Below are 26140 nucleotides of genomic sequence, written 5' to 3'. Positions count from 1 at the left end.
TGCTGGCCATTCGTCATGGTTAACTGGCTATTTTTCATAAACAAGAGGCAGTAGAGTCAAAGGAACAAAACAGCTCCCCATAAAATGAGCACAATACTTGTTCATATGGGGGGTGAACAAGGGCGAAAAGAGAGAGGCAATATCAAAACAGCCTATGAGAAATGCAGAAGACAACTTTCCCATTATTCTAAAACTGGAGAGGTTTCAGATGTTGTCACAGCCAGCATCATGAGATCCCTTGTGTCGAACATGGTCAACAGTAAGGCTGATAGGCACTAAGTCAGGGTCCCAATTGACTCCAGGAGAATCTGAATCAACCAGACCAGAGCCTCACCCAAGATAACCTTAGCCAAATCCTGGATAACTTTCCCGTTGAATGGTAACTTCTCAAACATGCACAATCAAAATTTCCCTGATAACAGAGCATCCTCCTGGCTACCACAACTTCTTGTGATCATGGGGCTGATACAGACTTGGACTGTTTTCCAAGAATAGGACTTTCATGCACATTTGCTGAGATATTAACGATATATAAGCACAAAAACATATTAGTATTTCATAGTTTGGCAATATCTCTGCCTCTCCTTTCCCATCTTCTTCTTTTTTAATTATACCATAAAACATTCTTCTGGGTGCTAGAGAGATGGATCAGGGGCTGAGAACATGTACTTCTCTAACAAAGGAACTGAGTTTGGTTTTCAGGAAGCATCTCACAATTTCCTATAACACCATCTCTAAGGAATTCAATGATTTTTGGCTTCTGGGGGCACTTGCATTCATCCACACACATGCCATTCCACAGACACAGGTGCAGATACATTATCAGTCATCATCATTATCGCCATCATGATGTGTGTGAATGTTTTGCCTGAATGCGTATCTGTGCACCATGTTCATGTCTGGTGCTTGTGAAACCAGAAGAGTGCATCAAATCCCTTAGAACTGAAGATACAGATGGTAGGAGCCACCATGTTGGTGCTGGGAATCAAACCTAAGTCCTCTAGAAGAACAGCTTGTGCTTTTTAACAAGTGAGCCATCTCTCTAGTCTCCAAAATTAAATTAAAGAAAAAACAATCATTATGGATGTTGACTAGATGTCTAATACTATGCCCATTCTATAGACAATCAGAAAGATCCTAATTTATATCTTTAATATGCTCACCCAGTCATGACATAGCAAATGAGAGTAATTCCAAACTCATGACTTCATATTTCATGTGAACTCTAAGACACCAAGATTAATGTAATAAACAGAATTCCATCATATGTTTCTCTTTCACGGTGGCTGATAAACAGCAGAGAGCTGAGGAGAGGCACCAGATATCTGGTCATGCACTGCCAGGCAGCTATGACGAGAAAGATCAGTAGTCGTCAGCCACCCACACAGCGAATGATACACAGCCAAACCATCATTGGTTATTCAGCAGCAAAGATTTGTTCATATGTCCAAGGATACTTGGAATTAGGAAACTCAAGTTAGCTGTGTATGTCCCAAGGACACAACCAACTGCAGAAGCTATAGTGGTTTTGGTAACCAGTACCTGGTAAAACAGTGGGATTTGTGGGAGGTGGGGAGTGGACAGAGGAGACAGCAACTTTACTGCCTCAGAAGAATAGAAAGGGAGGAAATGCCATTATCTCCCTGAGTTATAATCTCCAGACCCACCCAAATCATTGATTCATATCAATAATCCTACTCTATAGAGCAAACAGTCCAGAAGTAAGATCAAGTAATCAGATTACGTTGCCATAAGAAAAATTCTTAGTATCACCTTAGAAGCTTGAGCAAGAAGTACCAAACTGATGGCTAGATATTCAAAATATAAGAACAATCTTCCAAATGCAAAATCATATTAGTTTGTTTGTTGGTATACAACAAATTGCTTCAAAACTTAGTAGATCAAGGAAATTATTATCCAAACCCAGACCAAAGGACAGTGGACAGAATTCTGAATTCTGACACTGGACATTCAGCATCTTTTGTGGTTTTATTCATTCATTATTTTTTGAGTCTTTAGTGAAGTGAGGCGATAAAAAAACGCGTGCAGCCTCATCTGGGTCCAAGCACTTCCTCACATCTTGTTGCTAAGCGTACTTGTTTTCTAGAACATGCTTAAAAACTTACCACAGATGGAATGGCTTAAAACAACAGAAATTCTTTTCGAGTTTATTCTCTCATGGCTCTGGAGGCCAGCAATCAGAAATCAAGGTGTGGGAAGGGAAACGCTTCCTCTTACAACCCCAGGGAGGAATCCTTCCTTGCCTCTTTGCCTCTTCCTAACTTGCTGTTGCCACAACTTTTAGCATTCCTTGACTTGTAGCTACATCATAATTTCCTTTGTTTCCCCAGGGTCATTTTCTGTGCATGGGGCTCTGTCTGTTCTCATATGGACACTAGCCATCGGATTGCAGACCTTCCTTAATCTAGTATGATCTCATCTTAATTTAATATCTGCAAAGACTCTTCCAAATAAAGTTATATTCTAAGGTTCCGGGTGGACATGGATTCCAGAAGCATGCTATCCAATGCATTATGCTAACAGAATTGCCCAGAACATCATTCTCGCTAGTTGGGTATTCAATGGCAAAGCACTACCTAAGATTACGATTTTGTTTAGCAAATACAAGGCACTCTTCTTGAGCCTCCATGATTCCATTTTTTTTTTTTTTGGTATCAGCTTCTAACAAAATAATTTTAGCATGCATAAAACACTTAAGGCATAGAACCAACCAAGTCAGCATTGTCTATAATAGCCAGATTAAAAACAATCTACATTTGCAGTAACAGGTAAGTAGATTATTACACAAGCATAATGGACTAAGAGGCTACGAAAACTGTATATGAAGTTTTTAGTGTTGTAAATTTTACATGTTGAACAAGTAAAAGATAAGTATTTTATTTCTAAGTATTACTGCAATTAAGGTTTAAGGATTAGGAAAAAATTCAAGAAAAATATTCAGAGCTAGGCAATGGTGGTGTACTCCTTTAATCCCAGCACTTGGGTGGCAGAGGCAGGAGGATCTCTGTGAGTTCAAGGCCAGCCTGGTCTACAAAGTGAGTTCCAGAATAGTCAGGGCTACACAGTGAAACCCTGTCTTAAAAAAAAAAAGAAAAATATTCAGAGCTGATTCATCAGAACATTAGTGCTACTCATGTTTTAATGGCTGAGTAGTTAATCTGTAAAGCTGTTGTGGTTATAATTCTGTATCATAACTTCACAGCTCAGCAGCTTCAAATGATAGCAATCACTATTTCCCTCATTAATTTACACCTTGGTCAGGAGTGTATATGGATCGACACATTTGTTCCATGTGACCACAGCTGGTATGACTCTACTGGAACCAAATGATCTGCTTGAACGGAGGGCAGAGGCCAGATGTGGGAGCTCACATCTGTCATCCCAGCACCAGCAGGGTGGGGGCATCAGGATTCTGAGTTCTGGGGCCAGTTTGGGATAAATTAACAAGATCCTGTCTCAGAAAGAGAGTTCGGTCAGATGAAGAGTTTGGTTGGGGTTTGTTGACCAGCAGGCCTTTACTTCCTGTCCAGTTTGGGTCCTTGGCTTTTCTCACATCATGGCTACCTTGTTGCCAGAATAGGGTCCCAAGAGAAAGAAAGTGCAAGCTTCTTAAGTCCTGGGTCTCATTTGGGTCATGTTTTACTGGTCAAATTGCTACAGAGCTGGGAAGAATGCCAAAGAATTGTGGCCAGTATCACCAACTTTTCCCACTACGTTTTTTTTTTCATTATACTTGATATGCATGGGGGTTTTGTGTGCATGGAACTTTGCATACCACTTGTGTGCCTAGTGTTCATGGAGATCAGAGAGGGCACTTGATCTCCTGGAGTCACAGATAGTTCCAAACCTCCATATGGGTGCTGGGAATAAAATGCAGGTCCTTTGGTAGGATGGCCAATTTTCTTACTGGCTGAGCCATCTCTCCAGCCCATTTCCTAGTATTTTTGTATGAGCATATGATTGCCAGTGGACACTTGGGAAGTACTTTTTAAAAACTGGTTTTTAAATCTTTAAATATAACTTAACATTTTCTGATAATTCAGAAATCTTCTTAGGAAGTACCCTTTGCAACCAAATGTTCTTCCCCGGCACACACACACACACACACACACACACACACACACACACACCACAAAACCACACATGTGTACACACTCCACGGGCAATGCAGTATAAATGGAGGCGATGGTAGGAAGCTTGTGAACGATAATGAGGGCAGAGGAGGAAGAGACTGTGCTTGGGTGGGCCATGCTCAGGGAAGGTGATAGATTCCGATCTCTTAAAATAAAAAGTAGTAGGAATTCTCTAAGATGACAGGGAAGGGAGAAGATAACACATGAAAAGATGTTCACTAGGGGCACCTTCTGTGTAGTGGACCTCAGAAACATGTGAGATCAGAAGTCTACACGAGAAAGGGACAAGAGACTGAATCTTAGATGTTTATGTCACACAAATGGATTAGAATTGCTAACTCTGGAAGGCTCTTGGCAAAGGAATAAGATGACAGATTTTGGATTGGATAGGTTTAGTTTAGATAGACTTTAGGTTTAACTCTGAAGTTAATCATAAATGATGGATTAGAGAAGGGCCAGATTAAAGACAGAGAAGATTAGTTGGGAAGGAGGCTCCTGAGTGATGCTGAAGGCTGAAAGAGGGGCTGATTCTCAGGAAGGGAGCAGAGCAAATGTAAGAGACTCATAGAACATGGACAGAAATGCACATAATCAATGAGGTAGGAATTGGGGGTTTAACATCATCATGACAGCTTCTAGCTCTCTTCTTTGGGCAACTGGTAATCACAGTAGAGGGCATATGGTTAAATGGTGGCAGGTAATGAGTTCCGAGAGCCTTGCAGTTGGTAAGGTGGTGGCGGTGGTGGCAGTGGCGGTGAAGTATGTGGTAGACTTTTGATAAATTTCATCCTTGATGCAATAAGTTTATAAATTCTAAGCATGTGGAACAAAGTATTAGTCAGAGATTGATTTCAGGTACAGTGCATCTCAACAGGAACAAGAAATTGGGGGTATCTTTTAATACTGCCTAGAGACCCTGAATCTTCACATGGCCTCTATGGATATCACCTTACATAGACCAAATGGAACCCCTTGTGTCCCATTAAAGCTGATTTAGTAATTGTACCTGTCATGAGGTCTTCATGAAAAACCAGTCATTTAAAGCAAGAAAGCAAGGTTAGAACTTACCATGTAAACCACACTCAGCCAACACTATTTCTTTCTCATATCACCGGTGACCTCATAAGCTTAAGTCACAAAGAGAAGGAGATGGGAAGAAGTTAGGGTGAAGGGACAAGAATGACGTCTATAGTATGGCCACCACCCTAGAACTGTAGCCATGAAAGAGCCAGGCATGAGTTGCTAAAATAGACTTTAAAAGGGTAAGAGGAAATGCACAGAACCAGGACTCTGGGGTATACTTCTAGTATATAATTTAATTTATAACTGCTAAATTCACTAGAACAAATGAGAACGGGGGGTAAAATGCAAGTATTAAAACTCGATTGTCTGGTGGGGGTTACTTAACATGCAAAAATGACCCATGTGCATGGGAAATTAGCCCATAAAATTTTATTCTGTTGACTCATTATTACTTTGGACAAACTACCAACATTTGTTTGCATTTTCTATTCACAAACACAACTTATTTTTTGTTTTGTTTTGTTTTTCTGAGATAGAATTTCTCTGTGTAGCTTTGGAGCTTGTCCTGGAACTCTCTCTGTAGACCAAGCTGGCCTTGAACTCACAGAGATCCGCCTACTTCTGCCTCCTGAGTTCTGGGATTAAAGGCATGTGCATCACTGCCCAGTCACAAATATAACTTTTAGAATTACTCTTAATGTTTTTTATTTATATAGCCCCTGTATTTCAAAGCATTTCTTTCCTAACTGACTACTTACAAAAAAAAAAAAAAAAAAAAAGACAACCGATATTGTTAACCATGTTTGAAAACACCAAATATTTGGTATAGACTTACCATATGCCAGGTGCTGTGCCAAATGCTCTACATAGGCATTTCATTCAGCCCTTTTGACAAACTCAGGGGGTAAGTATTACCACCCCGAGGCCAGAAGGAAGATTCAAAGTGAAGGTCTACATAGTCTGACGTCAAAGCACGCTCTCCTAGCCCTAAGCCTCACAGGCTTCAGTGGAACACAATCAGAAACATGCTCTGTCCGTGAGGCTTCAGTGGAACACAATCAGACACATGCTCTCTCCGTGAGGCGTCAGTGGAACACAATCAGACACACACCCTCTCCTTGCACAGCCACGCTGTGGTTTGAACTCATCTAATTATTTACAGTCATGTACACAGTGGTTGTGACACTGTACAGAAATATTAGCTTTTTGACTCCCTATTTCCACATTATGTTCCCAGATTAGCTCAAGATAGATAAACAACTCACTGTACATTTCCCTCTCGAAGGCTATGGGAATCTGCACAAGAGCAGTAATTGTTAAAGCCTCAAAACATCTACAATACTCAGGAATCAGCTGAGTCTGTTTACATGTAGCACAGTCTAATAACTACAGTTAAGAAAACATAAACACAAGCAGCGTGAGCATCTATCAATCTTTGAACAATTCAATAACAGAGAGGACAAAATCTGTTTGTAAAAATGCATGTTTTTATTTCATAAGCATTGGGGTGGGGAACACTGCAATCTGTCCTTGTGCTCCATGCAAAGAGCTCTTAAATGACAGTCAAATCTTACGTTTTTTCCATTCTGGTTCATTCTTTGAGTCTTCATCATCGGATTCCACTTGGGCAAACATGGTTTTGGGCTGAGTTCTAAAACAAAAGTTAAAAAGAGGAGGAAACTGTGAGCTGGTGTTTCTTGCATTAGGCGTTGACTCTTTCATCAAGCAGGAGTAAGCCTGGGGAATTGACTGCATTTCAATTATTAAATATAAATCATTAAACTTCTGGCAAAGAAAAGCATAGTGAAAATTTAATTATGTTCAGGAGAAGAGCCAAATATTCTTTTGAAGGTTTCCCCTGTGTGGCAGACACTGTATGCTGGCCTTCCCTTAAATAAAACAAAAATGAATTGAATCTAGCAGACCCTCATGTACCACAACCACACTCTATAGGCAACTGAGCCAAAATGTGACTATTTGGAAAAATAAGCTACATGGTCCCACACAAGACCCTACATAAGAAATAACAGTTTTCTTATCTGGTAAGTTTAAAATAATAACAAACATACAGTGACTGGCACCAGTAGAAAACCTCAAAGTAAAACAAATGAGCACCAAATGATTCCCCTTTCCAGATCAATACATGGAAATGCCAAGAATTGAGGATGCATCATTGAACACGCTGGTGACACCGCTGTACATTATCTCTGCTAGACAGCACACAAGGCACCAGGCAGTCTTCGTGAGAGGATCTGCGCTTTGCAAGCATACCTGGCTCAGTGGCATTCCTGTCACCATTCCAAAGAAGAAAATCCCAAGAAACCATCAGAGGGTTACAATGTCCTCCCCCTAGCACAAGCTGCTGGGATCTGTACGACTACCTGGAGCCAAAGTTTCTCATACCCACTCCAGTTGTTAAACTCTTGTCATGGTAGGACACGGTTATGGCATCTACACACAGCTCACAGCTCTTAACCGTTCAAAAGGCGGCTGCAGACTTTCATAGGCCCCAGTTACTAGAAATCAGGACCATGGGTTTTCAAATGTGCTGCAGCCAAGCAACTTGTTTGCTATATATTACCTTCTAGCAAAGATGCTGACCACTGGACAATTCTACAGAGGAACACATGTGCACGTTTTAGAAGTTCTGTGAAATAAATGCTTATCTTCTAACGCGATCTGGCAATATTTCACAAGACGCCGCTCACCCACAACTGCGATGAGACTTGGGTGGTGCAGCAGGGTAAGGATGCTTCCGGAGAGAGACTACTGCAAACAAAATGGACGAGGCAGGCTGCAGGAAAGACACCTAGAGCTGTCTGGTTGAAGGGGTTACTTTGACATAGTCCACTTACTTCCAAGAGTACTTACAGCAGCTTGGTGACTGATCTGTTTAACAGCAGGTGGACAGAGTAATGCTACAAAGGCAGGAGATCATGTTCTTGTGGGACAGAGATTGAAGTACTGGTTACACAGGTGTGTGTGTGTGTGTGTGTGTGTGTGTGTGTGTTTGCCAAAACTTGAGATGGTTGCATTTGATACCTTACTGTATATAAACTATGCCTCAATAAAGTTCATTAGTGAACACAATCAAAACAATGATAAGGTTCAGAACCAAGGAATGAGAGGATATATGACTCAACATGAACCTTGGTCCTAGATGCTAAGAAGATGGCTTCATGTGTAAAACTGCTTGCTATGAAAATGTGAGGATGTGAGTTCAAATCCTCAGCACCCATGCACAAGTTGGACATGGTTACACAGTCCTATAACCCTGGCAAGTCAGGCTTTGGGGAGGGGGAGGTACTGGAGGATGGATGAGGATTGCTGGCTGTCAGCCAAATTCCAGGTTCAGTGTGATACCCTGACTCAAGTAGCAAGGCAGAGAGTAAAAGAAGAGGATACCTGATATCTTCCAGCCTCCAAATGCACACATGTACATATTTAATACACATATACAGACACATAAATACACTCACACACACAGACACATACATTCACACAAATACACTCACACATACACTCACAAGGCATGCATGCGGTGAGGGTATGGGGAGCAACAAGAACAGCAGGCCTCTGCAACAAGGTGAAGAATGTATCTCCTTAACATAATGGTATAACCAGCTCCAAATATGAGGAGATTGTTCTCACCTTGAGAAGCTGTATGAAGTTACTGAAAATGATAAGGCACAAAGTTTGGGGTTTTATTCTCAGGTCCATTCTTTATGAAATAGCCTTTAAGGGCTGGAGAGATGGCTCAGTGGTTAAGAGCACTAGCTGCTCTTCCAGAGGACCCAGGTCCAATTTCCAGCATCTATACAGCAGTTCACAACTGTCTATAACTTCAGTTCTAGGGATCTGATGCCCTCACACAGACAAGCATGTGGGCAAAACACCAATGTACATAAAATAAATATTTAAAAAGTAAAAAGAAATAGCCTTTACTCCTGAAAGAGAAAAATAGGGAAGCAGTGGAAAATGGGAGGTGCAGCTCACAGAAACAATCCATTTTGCCCCCCAAAACAACATTCAAAAAGGATAGTCTAGAAACATTAATAAGAGCTCTTTGTTGTTTGGTAAATAAAGACAAGGTTCTTTTAAAGAGATTCTTGAACCGGCTCACAGAACACCTATGACCTAATGAATGTGCTTTGTAGGAGCACAGAACAACCGTGGCCTTCAACCTTGCAGCTTTCTGCAGAGCCACCCTCGCCTTTGAACTCATTTCCACAAGTTATTGTTTTGAGAAAGAGCACAGCCTCACACATGAGAATGATCTTAGCAGCTCAACTCAGGTCGATCTTGGGGCATTTTAAACAGACTCTCTTTAGTCACCATTGACCAGAACAATGAAGAACAGAGAAGATTGGGCAATCTCAAACAAAGTTAAGAATAGACCGAGCAGATTTCTTCTCTAGGGAACAGCCTAATTTGCCCTTGGCACACGAAAACACTATAAAAATAAATCAACAGGGCCAAGGAAAGTGATGTGATACATGCAAACGGACACAGTATTAATGCATTTGAAAACAGTTTAAAGCTGGTCTAGAAACTCCTGCTTTCAGAGCCAGCAGGAAGCAACAGCAGCAGCACACCCTTTAAGTCTGTTCGGTGTGGATTCCTTTCAGAGCTGCTTATAGAAACGGAATAGGTACACTGATCTCAGCACAGTCTCCATTGGGTAGTTCTGTGAGAAACAGTGTGACAAGCCAAACCAAATGGACAATGACAATACAGCGGCAAATCAGAGCTACATACATACAAAGTGCAAGAAAGACATTCAACCTCTTCAAGAAAGCATTTACATCGCCCACCATTCCTTATTTTCTATTTGTTTGGTTTTTAAAAGAATTATTTTTATTCTATGTGCATGGATGTTTCACCTGTACATGCATCTACATTATGTGCATTGTGTCTGCAGAGGCCAGGAGAGGGCACTGGAACCCCAGGATCTGGGACTATAAATGCTGTGAGCCACCACATGAGTGCTGAGAATCGAACCTGGGTCCTCTGAGCCATCTTTCTAGCCCATTATCTTCTAACTATTAATAGCCAGATCCTTGGACATGGAGCCTCATGGCAGATTCATCTCCCTGGTCCTAACCAAGAACCTTCCAGCTTAGAAGAAATGCAGAGAACATAGGATCTTGGTAATGAACATCCTTGGTGATGGCAGGCTCATGAGGACACCATAAATTTCAAAGGAGAAGCCGGTTAGTGTCTACACTATTGAAATCAGCTTCACCCAGACCCATTCTTTTATTGGCTATCATTAACTACTTTCATGTGTTGGTCAAAAACCTGAATGTAAAGAAGACTGATTTGAAACTTGCACCTTTCAGGTCGATTAACTCATTTGGGTAAGTTTTTCATCTGATTAAATTTGGTAACAGTTCATTAGATTACCAAGGACAGCTAAATTTCAGTATAATTACTGCTGCCAACTACTAAATAAACTAATCGATGGAGTGCTTTTTGTCTTGCTCTGTCACATTTCCAGTCTACTCTGCATTTGCAAGAGTAAATACGATTTCATGAACTAATGAATACAGAAGCTTATGCAAATGTCCATCAAGTCTACAAGTTAGAATTTGGTGATAATTTCTTTTGTTTTTCTTGATTTTTAAAAAATTAATGAAAATTTTGTATTATTTATTTTTGAGATTATAATTACATTTCCCTTTTCCCTTTCCTCCCTTCAAACCCTTCCATATACTCTTCCTGGCTCTCTTTGAAATTTATGGTCTCTTTTCTATAGTTTCTGTTAAATGCATAAATGTATATGCTTATATATTCTATATATAACCTGTTCAGGCTGTATAATGTTACTTGTACATTTTTAGGGATGATCATTTGGTTTTGGATAACCAAATGCTCTTCTCTGGGGCAGACTCTTTCTCCTGTTCTCAGCATTCCTTAGTTGGTTGAAGTTCTTTGTGAGAGCCGAGAGTTAGGATACAAAGTAATGGGTTTCACTGACATGTTTGCATATGTCGTTGCCATTCTATCTTATCCATCTCCCTCCCTCCCTGATCCTGTCCTCTTCTGGTCTCTCTCCCCCCACACGGTCCTCCTGCCTGCTTCCGTGCTACCCTTATTCCATTACTCCCTCTGACACTTTAAAAGAAATTCTTCAGATTATCTGTGTGACATGAGTGTAGCAAGTGTGCACTCCAACTGGATGACAGGAACTCATGGAAGTGAGTACCCTGCAGTGTTTCCCTCTCCAGCACCCAGTGATGAGCAAAGGTTCCCACACCACAGTCTTCTAAAGGGCAATTTAGGGTGCACTCAGGTTTGTATGAGAGACTCCAGGTATCTTTTCTCTCCTGACTAAGCTCTAACCTGTGTCTCTGCAGCCCCTTCTCTAACATGTGCAGCAGGATGACGTCATCACAATGTTTGCAGCTGCAATGGAAAGTCCACAGGTCACGTTCTCTTTAATTATGGGTGTGCTTCTGATATGATTTGTACAGGAAGCAGAGATCAAGCTCCTGGGTACCAGAAGGAGTATGAGGGGAAATCACTCAAAATATTTCATCCTGAGAGTGCAAGTATAAACCACACGCTTTTTTGGCTTGGGGCCCATTGTTTATTATGAAGGAAAACCTCAAAGCCAAAGCCAATTATAGCCATGACTCGACATCTGACACACTTGTTAGCCCTGTTAGGATGAAGACAGCCTGGCTGAACTCTGACCCAGTCGTCACAATTGCGGAATTATTAAGATTAAATAAAAGGCTTGACCAAAAGATTCGACTTGAAATGGCCCCTTCTGTCTGTGATGAGCTAATCAACAGTTTTGTTTTTTTTTTTAAACACTGGGGATGTATAAGAAGATCAGAGGCAATAAGGCGTTTCTAGATAAAGAATTTTCTATTTTCTTCAGGAAATGAAGACATAACATTTTGGAAAATAAACACTTCTTGGACTCATAGAGTGCAGTGTTTTATGCCTGAGAGTCCAGAGATTAGAAATGCGGTCACAGAATAAGAAATGAAAGGGGGACAAACACAAGAGCCCTGTAGAATCAGCATCATTAGCACCTTATATCAAGTGGGTAAACAAGCAAGCACAATGAAAACTTAAAGGAAAAAAAGCCTCATGAATGCCCCTCTAAGTTCTCATTTACGAGTTTCTAAGTACATGCCCAGGGGGCATGGATGGAGCCCTACCTACTCCTGCAGATGAGGGAAACAGCCTTAGTAAGACAAGTGCTGCACTTAACAGGAGCAGGAGAGCTGGAAGTACGTGCGGGACTTCTAATGCTCGGTCTAGGGTTCCCTCTGCTAAGCCATGCTGGCTCACACAAACATCATCTCAACATCCCAGCGGCTACTGTTAGCTGCACCATGAGGAGAAACAATCCTCACTACTGAGAAACCCTAAGCCTATCATGAAGGCAGACCATCTATACACAACCTCAGCCCTGCCACCTGATACCTGGGGGCAGTCAAGTTATACGTTTCCAGTCTCCTCATGCAGAAAGCGGAGACAATAATACTGCTTAACTTAATGCGTTATGAGGATTATATGAAAAAAACATAATGAGCTTTTAAACAAATCTGTCACAGTATTGTACAATAAAAGTATCATTAGTGTTACATAACCTGCATTAGAAAATAGGGTCTCTTACTTCATACAATTGATATCTTTTCCTAAGTTCTAGGAATAATGTATTGAGTAAAAGAATTCGTACATTAAATACAACATTGCAACATGCTATGTTTTCAAATCCTGGGGGAGAATTCCTTCTCTATGAAAATGATTTGGTATGAGTCTTTTATAACTGAAGTTGTCCAGTGTATGTGAACTGTCCTAAAGAGGAATAATTTATGATTCTGAGTAATTACTTTTGTATTATTTTCAAGCATTCGTGTGCAAAACCATCTTTTCTGGCACTTCTTAAAATGTAGATTTTCAGCTGGAATCCCACAGAGCCTGCTCATCTGGAATGAACCAGGAAATTCACACTTGAGTCCTCTCCCCTAAACCTCTCCCCGACTGCCTACGAGGTAGGCAGTTCATAAAACCAGCCTAAGAAATACTGTCCTCTATACAGGAACATGGTGGGCTGTAACAATCAGCACATAAATATAACTCGGGGGGAAAAAAGATACTTTTCTCTTTGTGGGTTTACGTCTCTTCCTGACACAAATCACATATAAACCTTTCCTTGCTCACAATGACTGCTTTAAATATGGCTTATGAACTCGATATGACTTTAAATGGATCCTTTATAGGTGGGAATCATATTTTAGTACACACACAAAACACACACAACCACACATCTTGTATTTCAAAAGATATGCACAGTAAAGTTAAATTGACTGAACCAGCAATAATGGTAGTTCATCTGGCAAGACGGGCAGCCATGGCTGACAGAGCTGTCATCCTGGCAGGCTGCTGGCCAGGCTCCGAGCTCCCACACATTTATCCCTGTCTGATGTGTAAGCTAATAGCATTCTGGATCTACATCCTGCCCCTTCCCCAGCCAGCTCTCTTTCCCTCCCTCCAGCAGCATCTTTGAACAAGAAACTGTAACTGAATCTGTCCATGTGTGGCTGAACAAGAGTCCTCTGTAATCCTGCTGTGTTTGAAAACTCGCATGGCTATTACATTGCTAGTGTCAGGACTCGAGCTTAGATCCCCAAGTGATACATGTAAAGCATTCAAACTTCATTGGCAGCTGGAGAAGAAAGTGCTTATATGCTGTGTGCAGCAGGAGAGGGATGTCTAGCTGTGTTTTTCTGTGTTAAAGCAAGATATAGCAAATACACCTTCATTTCATCACTGACAGAAGTCAATTGCAGCAAAGAAAAACAACCAGACACATTCTCAGTTACAGTGACCTTTACGAAAAGATCCTTTTAAATATTAGCTTCCTTCAAACACTTCGCCACTTGGCAGTAAACAGTAGACTGTAGCAAGTGAACACAGAAGAAACAGCTCCGTGAGCCCAGCTAACAGAGTCCACGCCACACACAGGCAACACCTTCAACCTAGTTAGCTGGCGACAAACGTAAGGCACCGAAAATGGAGGGAAGGAAAGAGTGGGGAGAAAACCAGCAAAAGAAAGCTGTGTGGTCATACAAACGCGGTGCTCGGGTTCAAGGCACCGAGGTTAGCACCAGCTTCAAGCCCTCCAGAAGCACACTCAAGTAAAGGGCAGCATGTCCGGGCACTCCCCTCCTCTCCCCTCAGCACTTTTGCTCAGCTAAATATACACCACTTACAGTGAAAAAGCAGTCATGAGCGAGCACAATGAGCTTCAATTAACTCCATTTAAATAAACTGGAAAACCCAGATGGACGACTGTCTAAGAAATATATTAATTATGAAGGCTCCTGGGAACAGTCATAAATGCTAGACAGACTTAGACAGGAGACAGTGGGAAAGACTGGGGGTGGTGGGCAAAGACATTACTCTCCACCTTGCCCTCCACAGAGGCACCACACTTTACAAGTTTTATAAGATAGTTATGTATTTACAAAATAGCTAAGTTTTTTAAATTAATCTTTCTTTCTTTCTTCCTTTTTCCTTTTTCCTTTTTCCTTTTTCCTTTCCTTTCCTTTCCTTTCCTTTTTTTAAAGCAGCCAGCCTAACAACTAGATAACAAACTACAGGACGGTTCTATCAAACTCCGTCACATATAGATCCACGTAGGAAAATCATGCGCTCACTTCAATAGAGATGAAGGAATTTAAAAATGACTTAAGAGGCCAGTGAGATGGGTAGAAGCACCAGCTGACACCCTGAGTCCAATTCCTAGAATCCAGAGTGGAGGAAGAAAATTCACTCTCAAAAGCTGTCCTTCGATTCTTGTATGTGTATTTATATTTTATGGGGAAATAACATGAGATTAAACAATATGAAATTGCTGGTTGACTTTCTTCACATACAAAGCGGGAAAACTCACATATTATACTAGACTCCTGTTAAAAGTTCAAAGGGAGAAAAGGGTGCTCAAAGCCATAAACACAATTTAGTATTGTTTTGGAAATAATCAAGGCAATCAAGTAAGAAGAAAAAACAGTAGGTATAAAAATTGGAAATGAGCCGGGCGGTGGTGGCGCACGCCTTTAATCCCAGCACTCGGGAGGCAGAGGCAGGCGGATCTCTGTGAGTTCGAGACCAGCCTGGTCTACAAGAGCTAGTTCCAGGATAGGCTTCAAAGCTACAGAGAAACCCTGTCTCGAAAAACCAAAAAAAAAAAAAAAAAAAAAAAAAAAAAATTGGAAATGAGGCGGTCAACATCATTTACATATAGTTTTATGTGCAGAGGGCCCAGAAATTTGTATAAAAATTATCTAAAATAATAAAAATACAATGAGTAGCTGGACACCAAGACACACATAACAGCACTCTATATGCAAGCATTTTAACATAGAAAGGAATTATAAACCCAGTAGAAGATTCTACTTACAACAGCACAGAAAGATAGAGTAGGGATAAACGTTGATGAGATAAGGCACTGACATATCGGAGAGAATAACTAAAAGTTCCTTTGGAGGAAAAACTGGTATAATCCAAACATATGTGAAATCCATAGCAACTCTATTCCTAGAACTTTTATATAGTAGGCGAATACAGACCCCAAAGGCACTAACTTCAGTCCTGTGTATACGAGTCGGAGTGAAAACAACCCAACCACCAGTTAAGAGGGCTCTGTTTCAGAAACCAGGACATAACTGTGTAATACATGGAGATTAAAGTAGAAAAATGGGCTGGATATGCAATGGGTAGAGACCTAGCCCAATCTCTAAATAAATTCTAAATAAAAAACCAATGTGTTAAACATGCTATATGCCTGTGTTTATATATTTTTAGATTTGTTTATCATGTGTGTATGTTTGTGTGCACTCATGAATGCCTGTCATAACACACATGTAGCCATCAGATGACAACATGTGGGAGTCAGTTCTCTCCTCCCACCATCTGAGTCCCACAGACTGACGAGCTGTCAGACTTGGCAACAAGTGCTTTACCTGCTGGCCCACTGCCTATCCCTATCTCTGTGCGTTTAAATGATGTGAGAATCTATACATATACCAGTGGAATGAACAGTGTGCATTGAGCCTTTTGAAAAATGCAATTAGTATGTGAGAGCTCATAATTTATATATGAGCTCTTTTTAGGAGCATAAACATTGTAGCATTAGTTAGTATCTCTCAACAGGAGAATGAGGGCCTGGAGTCTCCCAGTTAGTGCTCATGGACTCCCCACCTATACAATGAATGTACTGCTTAAAAACTCAAACAAAAATTATATAATGAATTGAAGTTGACCCTTTAGCAAAAATATTGTTATCAGATACTAGAACCGTAACAGAGGATTTCTAGGGCCAAGTTCCTGCTCCAGGTTGCAGCAATGAGCTGCCCAAAAGTAGACTTCTAGAACTTATTTTCTTCAGTGATGAGTTAGGCCTCTGACATCTTCCCAAGGATTACATTAATATGGCAGATTTTACTAACATCTAACAACAGTTAACAAGAGGTATGACATCGGCGTTTTGGAGACTTTTCAATGATTTACTTTCGTGTATAAACATACACATTTGTAACAGTTGGCCATCAAAACAATGTTCATTGTGTTCAGCATATTGTAGACTGCTTTCTTTTCTTTCCTCAATCGGTGGTTTTTTCTGAACAAGGTGTCTTATAGCAATAACAACAGACAACTAAGTACTTCATGACAAATAGAAGAGTCAACACATGATGCAGAGATTTACCTCATTGTCAATGATGATTAACTTACAAATGTGAGCTACTCAGCTGAACCTGGAGCATCAGAAAGTGGGGAAGCACTCTAAAGAGCATGGGTGCAGGCTGCACTGTTGACGGAGGACAACAACTACTTCCTCTTAAGGACCTTCTACTGGCCAAAGCTGGGACAAGGCGAACAACAAACCACATGACAATAGCCTCAGAGAATGAAATAAGCATTTTAGAGTTCCTATTAATAGTGAATAAAAATTCTGAAAACAAAAACCTAGGAGAAGGAATGAATTTCCCTAGGAGACCGCAACAATACATACAGAAACCAAGAAAGAAGGAAATCCACTGTGAGACAACCACCACAGAAATGGTTGCCATAGCAAAACTACTGTGGACAAAACCCAAGCGGGAAGTATGAGGAAGAACAGACCACCCCAAGGAATGTGCTGATCTGAAACAGAGATAAGAACTTCATAAGGGAACACTTACATCCGGTGACTAAAGTCAGCATCATCACTAATAAGGCACACTGGCATCATGAAACCCTCGACAGGACACACAGAGATGGCTTTAACCTCATGCTTATAATTTTACCCAATATGCCCAATTTCATTACAATCACAAGAAAATACTATACAAACCCAAATTGAAAACTGACAGACTCAATGACCACTATTCATTAAAGACACCAGGATCATGAAAAGTAAAAATTACCGAGAGAGAAAAGCAATGGAACACAGCATAAGCTTCTGGGATAAAGAAAGGACGTGAGAGAAAAACCTGATCAAGACCAAGGAATGTATGCAGCTTAACTATAGCACTGCTCCAATGTTAACCCTGTGATGGGAGGGGAGAGGAAGGGAGGTGGGGGAGAAAGAGAGAGACAGAGAGGGAGGGAGGAGCCTGAGAGAGTCTTTAAATTAAAACAATTTATTTAAAGGAAATTCCTTTGGGGATGTCAAAATTTTAAATCTATTATCTTTTGATAGATAACAAAATGATATGGTTTTTATAAGGGATATCAGAAGTAGAATGGAAATGATATCAAGAGTGATACAGTCCTACAGCTTATAAACTCAAGATTTATTAACAAAACAGGAGCTACCATGCATCCACATTTTACCTGTCAAATGATCCTTTAACACAGTTAGACAGAAAACTATTTTTTTTTTTTTTGGTTTTTCGAGACAGGGTTTCTCTGTAGCTTTTTTAGAGCCTGTCCTGGAGCTAGCTCTTGTAGACCAGGCTGGCCTCGAACTCACAGAGATCCGCCTGCCTCTGCCTCCCGAGTGCTGGGATTAAAGGCGTGCGCCACCACCGCCCGGCTTTAGAAAACTATTTTTTAAATTTATTATTATTATTATTATTATTATTATTATTATTATTATTATTATTATTTGCCTCTCCTCAGAGAGAGATGCGATGAAGCCAGCCACCAGGTCAGATGTGCTGAATCTTTCTGGGTAAGATACTGTTCATGGTGTTACACAGATTATTCGATATGGGTTAGTCAAGATGTGAGTAAGAGGCTGAAAATAATGGGCCAGGCAGTCTTTAAAAGAATACAATTTGTGTGTTGTTATTTCGGGGCATAAGCTAGCCAGAAGGCAGAAAGCTGGGCGGCGGGAACGCAGCCCGCAGCTCCTCACTACAATTATTATTATTATTATTATTATTATTATTATTATTATTATTATTATTTGGGGTTTTTTTTTGTTTTTTCAAGACAGGGTTTCTCTGTAGTTTTGGAGCCTGTCCTTGTAGACCAGGCTGGCCTCGAACTCATAGCAATCCCTCTGCCTCTGCCTCCCGAGTGCTAGGATTAAAGGCGTGCGCCACCACCGCCCAGCTAGAAAACTAAATAGAAGGGCTTTCCAGAAGGTCAAATGAAGTAAATGCAGTTCATATAAAGTACATTAATGATAAGAGCAATATTTGAGGGAAAAAAATCCTACTCAGAAATAAAGATAGTCAGTTTAACAATTGGCCAGTAGTAGCTACTACAGAGATTAATCAATTATAGATGGTTATGTAAGGTGTTAACATCTGCTCAAGTCTAAAACTAGTTCTAGTAAAAATTTCAAGAGTTATTGACAATTCAACAACAGTACTTTCCTTGGTATAAATGTGGGTGGTGTGGTAGCATTAAAAACCGTTACACACTCACCATGCTTAGCTGTTTGAGGGACTTTAAAAGGCTGGATTCACTGTACAGGGAGAGTTTTTTTTTATATAGCTTCTTATATGAGAAGTAGCCTGAGGCAGGAGCATGAGGATTGCTCAAGTCTGAGGCCAACCTGGTTACACAGTGCGTTCCCAGTCAGCAGGAGCTACATAGTGAGACTGAAAAGCAAATCACAGCACCCTCACCCCCCAGTCCTTCATAAGACAGGCGAGTCCCTCCCTCCGCTGAGACAACAGTGTCCCTTTCTAAAGTGTTAGGTCAAAGGAACACATAAGGCTTATCCTGGCTTTGACGCTGATAACAAACTGCTGTGACTCTAAGCTTTACCTCTTTAGAGTCGTACGATATAAGCAAATGTCTAGGCATCAGAATTCTGAATCCCTGGTCCCATTGTTGAGATGGTCTCTCACAGCTCAGGGTAGTCTCCAGCTCACCCATTCAGCTATTGCTGCCTAGATGTCGGGATTACAGGCATTGCTATCACACCCACATCTTGGCCCATCCTTTGTGCTCAAATACGACACAGAGAAGAGAAAGTTAACACTTCCACATACTATTGTCATGTTCTTCCCAATTCATTAGACATAATAATTTCTCTATTTCATTTTTATTTACTTTTTTGGTGTTGGGGCTTAAATCTATGGCTTTGGACACACTAAGGACATACTCTGCTATACTGCCAGTCCTACTTCTAAAATTTATTATTAGTATCATTATCGAGAGAGAGAGAGAGAGAGAGAGAGAGAGAGAGAGAGAGAGAGAGAGAGAGAGAGCGCGAGCGAGCATGTCATGGCGTGTATACGGAGTTCAGAAGAAAACTCTGCAGAGTCAGTTTTCCTTTGCACCTTTCTATGGGTTCCAGGGATTGAACTGAGGTCACCAGGCACAGACGAGCACCTTCACCACTAAGTCATCTCACCAGGCCCCACTTTTCTGCTTTACACAGCTACTTTCTTACTTGGAATACGCCGGCGAAACCCAATATGGGTTATCTTCTGCTGCTTTGGCATGACGCAAAATGGCTTCTCGGGGATTGCTGTCATCAGTCTTGTCCAAAGCAATGTTTTTCACAATGTAGGATGACAGGGTGCCCCCATGGGTTCCAACTCGGCCACCACGACCTGTTTCAAAAGAAAAACCCCAGATTAGAAACAGAATGAACCGATGATACATTATTACAGCTGTGTATGCTGCATACTGAGCTCAGATATCAATAGTACCTACATTATCCTTTCAGCTTTCATGGGTCAAAAAGTAAGGAACCATCACCCTTTAAGTATCCAAAACAGGAAGAGACATTTAAAAAATGTTTTGGTTGCTTAATTTGCAAAATGATACTGATTTTAAAAAAGAAAAGAAAAAAAACAATCTCGTAATGATTGTATTAAAAATTTCTCTAGTATGAATTTATTGAAATTCATTACTAAAAGTAACCACTATTCATCAGCTGCTACTTTAGTTTAAACAAATTTATCTTAGGGCTTTCCACAGTCGGTGTATGTTGTGTTAGAGACATGTTACTCTGAGTTCTGAGAGAAAACAAGCCATGTGAATACACTGACTCTTCTTCCTTGTCTGCTGTGACTGCCTAGGCAGACAGCAAGCTCAAGGGCAAAGAGCTGCACCCTGCTGGGTCTCTCCAGACAGCATGGTGCCTGATAAACAAAATGGGCTGACATTTAGAAAGTTCGTTTCTGATCTGATTTTTAGAAAGATAAACACGTGAATAACCAAATAATACTGGAAGATTACCTTCACAAATTAAGAAGAAAATAAAAAAAAAAATGACCAACTGCCAGAGGCTTTGTGTGGCCAATAACTATTACAGCTTTTCAAGGAAGGAGACAACATTTCAGTCTGTGGTGGCTGAAAAGGTCTTCTGAAAGCAATGGATCATTTTGGGAAAGCCCACAAAGCCTTATTATTATTATTATTATTATTATTATTATTATTATTATTATTATAAGGTATTACTTTCAATGAGCATATGAGTTATGTACAAAACTGCAGGCAGAAGGAAGTTTGAGGATCACAATAAAAGAGGCATGAAGTGCAAAACTACCAAGGTGAGTCAGCGCACTGCAGAGAACCCTGACACAGAAAAGTATATGGGGTGGGGGAAACGGGAGAGTTTGGGCACAACAGCAACATGAAAATCAGAGGAACAGGATAAAAGCTGGCTGTATGCAAGACAAAGGGAGAAGGGGTGGAGGGGGGGGAGGGAGAGGGAGGAAGGGAAGGGGAGAGGGAGAGGGAGGGAGAGAGAGAGGAGATAATATTGTTTAACTAGAAGGACTTGAAATAATCTAGGCAAGACTATTATGTAGAAACTTTTATTGGTAGCAAGGAAGTTCTAAAAATAATCAAAATAGAAATAAGGACATTTCAAATAGCAGGTCTAGGGCTGAGACGCAGATAAATGGACAAGTCAAAGGCTACAGACTCGGTTGCTAGGACAAACAAAAACCACAAGTGAGAGTAGAAAATGCAATTTTAGTAGAAGTATCTGCATACAATAGACAGCAGGCCATGCTGTCTCCGGCTATAGGCAGCGTTTCATTTACCTTCTAGCGAATGGGCAGCTCCTATATCACACTGGACTATAAGACACAGTCACTCTCTGCCTTGTGTGAAACCTAATCCAGTTTGGATCTCAGGCTAAGAGACCAATGTCGTACATTAAGCCAAAACTGAGAGCAGCAGTTTCAACACTGACTTGCAAGGAGCCCCAGAGTTCTAGTGAGGTCACCTAAAGCTCAAGCAGGAGAGGAGAAAGCCCCAGGACGGCCTCTCTAGCACAGCACAGAAGCTCTATCAGTCTTCCGGGCTGTGATTCTGGTGATAGAAAACACCTGAAAACCTCAAGAGTCTCTCTGAAGATCAAGAAGCACGCAGGCCCAAAAGCTCCTACCATCTCCCTATTAGTGACACTGCCCTGGCCCCTCATCCCCTTGCCAGACAACTGGCTAGACGGCATTCACCTGGGCCTGCTACAGGAGGTTCTGGCTTGTGTGACTTCAGGGGGTCCAGTCTGTCCTTCTCCAGCTGTTTCCTTGTACTTCGTTGGCGGGGCTCACGGAACATGGGCAAGGCATGAGCTGTGAGAAGTCACATTTGAAAAATTTCATTATAATAATAACCCTTCATCCAAAAACATAACTAATGCATGACTAACTGGAACATGAAATGGAAATCATAATGACAGCCTTCATTTAATAATAAAAGACAGCCTTACTGTAACCAATTAGCTAATTTCATTTGATACCAGACTCATTGTTCACCTCTGTTGGCAGCTAATGGCTCTCAGGAAACACTGTCATGGAAACACTGGTGAGTCTCATCTCCCTAACCATGGGTTAAAGCTCAATTTCTGTGGTTTTGAAAACACTTAATGGAATGACTTTCTTATTTGTTCTTACAGCACCCAAATACGAGTAATGCCAACAGTGTGCCTGTCAGTCCTCAAGTTTCCTCAGATGCCTCATAAACACTGGAATCACTACACACGTTTCTGAAATGTGACCACCGCTCAGCAGGGAGTGACAGCACTGAGCAACCGGAAGGGAGGAGCACAGTGCACTGAAAGTGGGATAAAGGTTGCCTTGAATGCAGGGCTGCCTGACTCTCCCTACCAGCGTGGCTTCACATGGTTGGTGCACAAAACAAGAGGGGGATAAAAATTGGGCACATGTGTTCAACTACTGTCAGGTGTTCACCCAGTTCCAGAATTAAATTCTAAACATAAAAATAACATGGATTTAAGGAGAAACTATGTAACATTTTGGGGGGAAAGGGATATTGTGGAATATTAAATAGCTATCTTTTTGTTGACCTGGAATTTCCTTCAGCCAGTATATACAGATTCAAACCTATTTTAAAGGAGAACGCGTTTTCAGGGGACCGGAGAAGACAAAGGTTAAATGGAATTTATAGTCTCAGTGAAACATCTCTAACACCTCTCCCAGTCACCCACCTAGACTGTCTACCCTATATAACCCACAGAAAGCCGTGCCTGCCTTGAGTCAGGGAAGCTAACCAAGCACATTACCCCTCAACACTGTCAGGCAACACGACACACAGTATTTTTAGGTAGGAAAAAAATTACTTTTCACTTCAAGTGGCCGAAGGATAAGTGGGCCGTGTGTAGTTCCGTATGCTGGACTGGCTATGGCCCCAGTTTAACACGTCTACTCTTGCAGAGGGTCATGGGATCTCCTGACTGGTCAGTAGCCCCATGGAACTTGGTTTTACAAGAGACCCATCACCAGAAAGAAGGCCAGCAGTAGAGCACTCCTTGGGCTTCAGTCTGAGACACAGGTAAAATCTAGAGGGCTACTCTCTACTCTGTGGCAACCAAGATCTCTTCCTGGCCTGTTAGAGGTCTGAGGCTGTGGTTTTGGAACATAGGCCTGCCTATCAAATTAACAAGGCTGTATGACCCACCTGAGAGAAACCATTATGCCCTGGTAAGCTTTCTCTTCACACATCAGATTTTATACAGAATAAAAGTATGTTACTACATGGTCATAGATTCCTTAATTAATCTCCCTGATGAGCTTGTTGTCTACATCACAATGCCAGTCCATGGTACAAACAGACAAGTTCAGGGCTCCTAAATCTAAGTCCAGCACTCTTCTTGTTTATTCATTAAATAATACGTTAGTTTTTAAGATGCTGTGATAGACTAATACAAGCAGCTCAGATAGGTGCTTCTCCTTTGGATGAGGAATTACATGAAGCAAGCATCATTTTCTGCAAAAAAAAAAATCAAGAAGCTAAAGTGATATTGTCAGGAGACCTGTACCTGTGTCCACATGATAGGAGATGATGTAATAGATGCCACCACTCTAGGGCCTTTCCAACCTTCAAAACAAGCAATGAATACGACGGCAGAGAAAAGAAATGTAAGACAGAGAGGAATGCTAACAGCAACTTACGGGTAATGATGTAGTCCTGGGTTAGTGTCTCAGCTTGTTTTGCCTTCCGCTGGGTTTTAACTACACATAATTTTGCTCCCCTATAATGAGTTAAAACAAATTTTCTTTAGTTAATCTTAGGAATGGGTAGAGCTGAAACACTGAATTTCTGGTTCCATTAGAGATTCCTCAAAGCATTTACGCACATACATGTACACATACACACACACACACACACACACACACACACTCCCTACTACTGTACCTCTGTATATAGTTGAACCCAACAGAAATTACTCCATGAGAGATGTAGGTAACACTGAAAACACTGAAACACTGTAAGTTCTTGGTCAGTTCTTCTTTCTTTCTTTCTTTCTTTCTTTCTTTCTTTCTTTCTTTCTTTCTTTCCTTCCTTCCTTCCTTCCTTCCTTCCTTCCTCCTCCTTCCTTCCTTCCTCCTTCCTTCCTTCCTTCCTTCCTCCTTTCTTACTCCTTCCTTCTTCCCTCCCTCCCTTTCTTTTTGGTTTTTCGAGGAAGGGTTTCTCTGTAGCTTTGGAGCCTATCCTGGAACTCACTCTTGTCCAGGCTGGCCTTGAACTAACAGAGATCCGCCTGCCTCTGCCTCCCGAGTGCTGGGATTAAAGACATGCGCCACCACTGCCTGGCTTGGCCAATCAATTTTTTAAATCAGTTTTAAGGATCCCATACAAAACATAGGTCTCACTGTAGCATTTTCATTAGTCATGAGATGCTTTTAGAAAGAGTCCACGCAGACCATCCTATCAAATGCTTGACTTTCTGGGGTCTTGATGATGATCACTGAATCCCGAAATTCAAGTGTGCCAGTCAGTGTCCACCACCAAGTGAAAGGTCGAAAGGGGGTCAAGGCATTTAAGACACAAATTTAAAGAGGAACCTACAAAACTACTTTTAAAACATAAGATGATAAAGAAATTTTACAAATCAACCAAACTTTTCACCATAAAGGATTGCTTCTATTTAGAGCAAAACTGTGGTCAGTGAAACCTTGCCCATGAGGATTAGCTCTCTTCTGAAAGCATGTAAGACCTCAAAACAGGCTGACGGGGAAGAGCAAAAATTCAGCATGTGGATTTGTATACTAACACAAAGGTTGCCCTTTGTATACTAACAGAAAGACCATCTTCTCTGGGGTGGTAACATATGTCCACCCCGTGAAAAAGAAAATGGAAACAGCTGAGGATCTAGATGAGCTTTCATGAAGTCTTCAGACCTTGGGATTAAACTGATACACTTATGTTTGACCTGAGGTGAGTGCACTGTTCCCTTCTGTTGACACAGCATAACCTTGTCCAATATCCAAACCAGTGGCTGCTAAACGCCAAGTGAGAAACGTAAGAAAATGGAAGAGCCGCTTCTGTTTCTTGTGAGCGGCCGGTGCCCTGTCTTGTTAACCCTGCACATGCAGCACTGCTGATGGACACCACTGTCCAGGCTGTACAAAGAGCAGGGACTCCCCTCCCTGCACTCAGCGTTTCAGCCAAGGGACTGCAAATCCCTGGGGAACTTTGGCTTTGAATTCAGCGCAGATCAAGGGTGAGATCTAAATCCCCTTTAAGGCACAAGGCTCGGAGTCTGAGGCTTTACTTTGTACCAGCTGCCTTTTCTAAAAGGGTGGATCCCCATCAAAGGGGGAAATGAATAAAAGCAGGGTGAATCAACTCCCCCCAGTTGTTGTCATCCATCTCAAACAGGCGATTCCTATGAAATACCTCTGACTTTTGTTGGGGTCGTAATACACTTTTGCCAATCCATTTCCAGTTCCAACCATGATCTGGTTCAGCTTTGGATGCCACAGGCAGCGGACAACACTCTAGAAAGGACAGGTATAGAAGTCAGTTCAAGATGCCAAATAAAAATGAGGGGAGGGAGGACCCCTGCCAGTACTCTGATGGTCCATTTACTACATCAAATGCCAGTGTGAGAGTGACCATAACTTTTCAGATACTTTCTTCTACATCACATCATGGCGTTCTGTAAGTTACATTCCATCCCACCTCTTGTTATCCATGTGAAACCCTCAAAAATACAAGATGGTCACTTCCATACATGACACCCCCCTTTCCTCGGAACCACAGTTAGGCAGTCCAGTTCATGTGAGCCTGGC

At 41.3% G+C, this 26140-nt stretch overlaps 1 protein-coding gene across 1 annotated transcript in view; it reads right to left on the bottom strand.

The window, feature by feature from the left end:
* Positions 1-6644: 6644 nt before the first annotated feature.
* Wdr70 (WD repeat domain 70) overlaps positions 6645-26140 on the bottom strand; it is a 208266-nt gene continuing 188770 nt past the window's right edge. The window contains exons 14-18 of the mRNA XM_038323203.2: positions 25746-25846; positions 24017-24096; positions 22061-22177; positions 20038-20200; positions 6645-6828 (exon numbers count right to left, since the gene is read on the bottom strand). Of these exons, the coding sequence (XP_038179131.1) occupies positions 6741-6828; positions 20038-20200; positions 22061-22177; positions 24017-24096; positions 25746-25846 (549 nt within the window). The 3' untranslated portion in view covers positions 6645-6740. The remainder of the gene's footprint in view (positions 6829-20037; positions 20201-22060; positions 22178-24016; positions 24097-25745; positions 25847-26140) is intronic.

The sequence above is a fragment of the Arvicola amphibius genome, chromosome 3 (assembly GCF_903992535.2).
Source record: "Arvicola amphibius chromosome 3, mArvAmp1.2, whole genome shotgun sequence".
Taxonomy (NCBI): domain Eukaryota; kingdom Metazoa; phylum Chordata; class Mammalia; order Rodentia; family Cricetidae; genus Arvicola; species Arvicola amphibius.
Note: the sequence above shows the minus strand (reverse complement) of the source record. Positions and strands in the feature narration are given on the sequence as shown.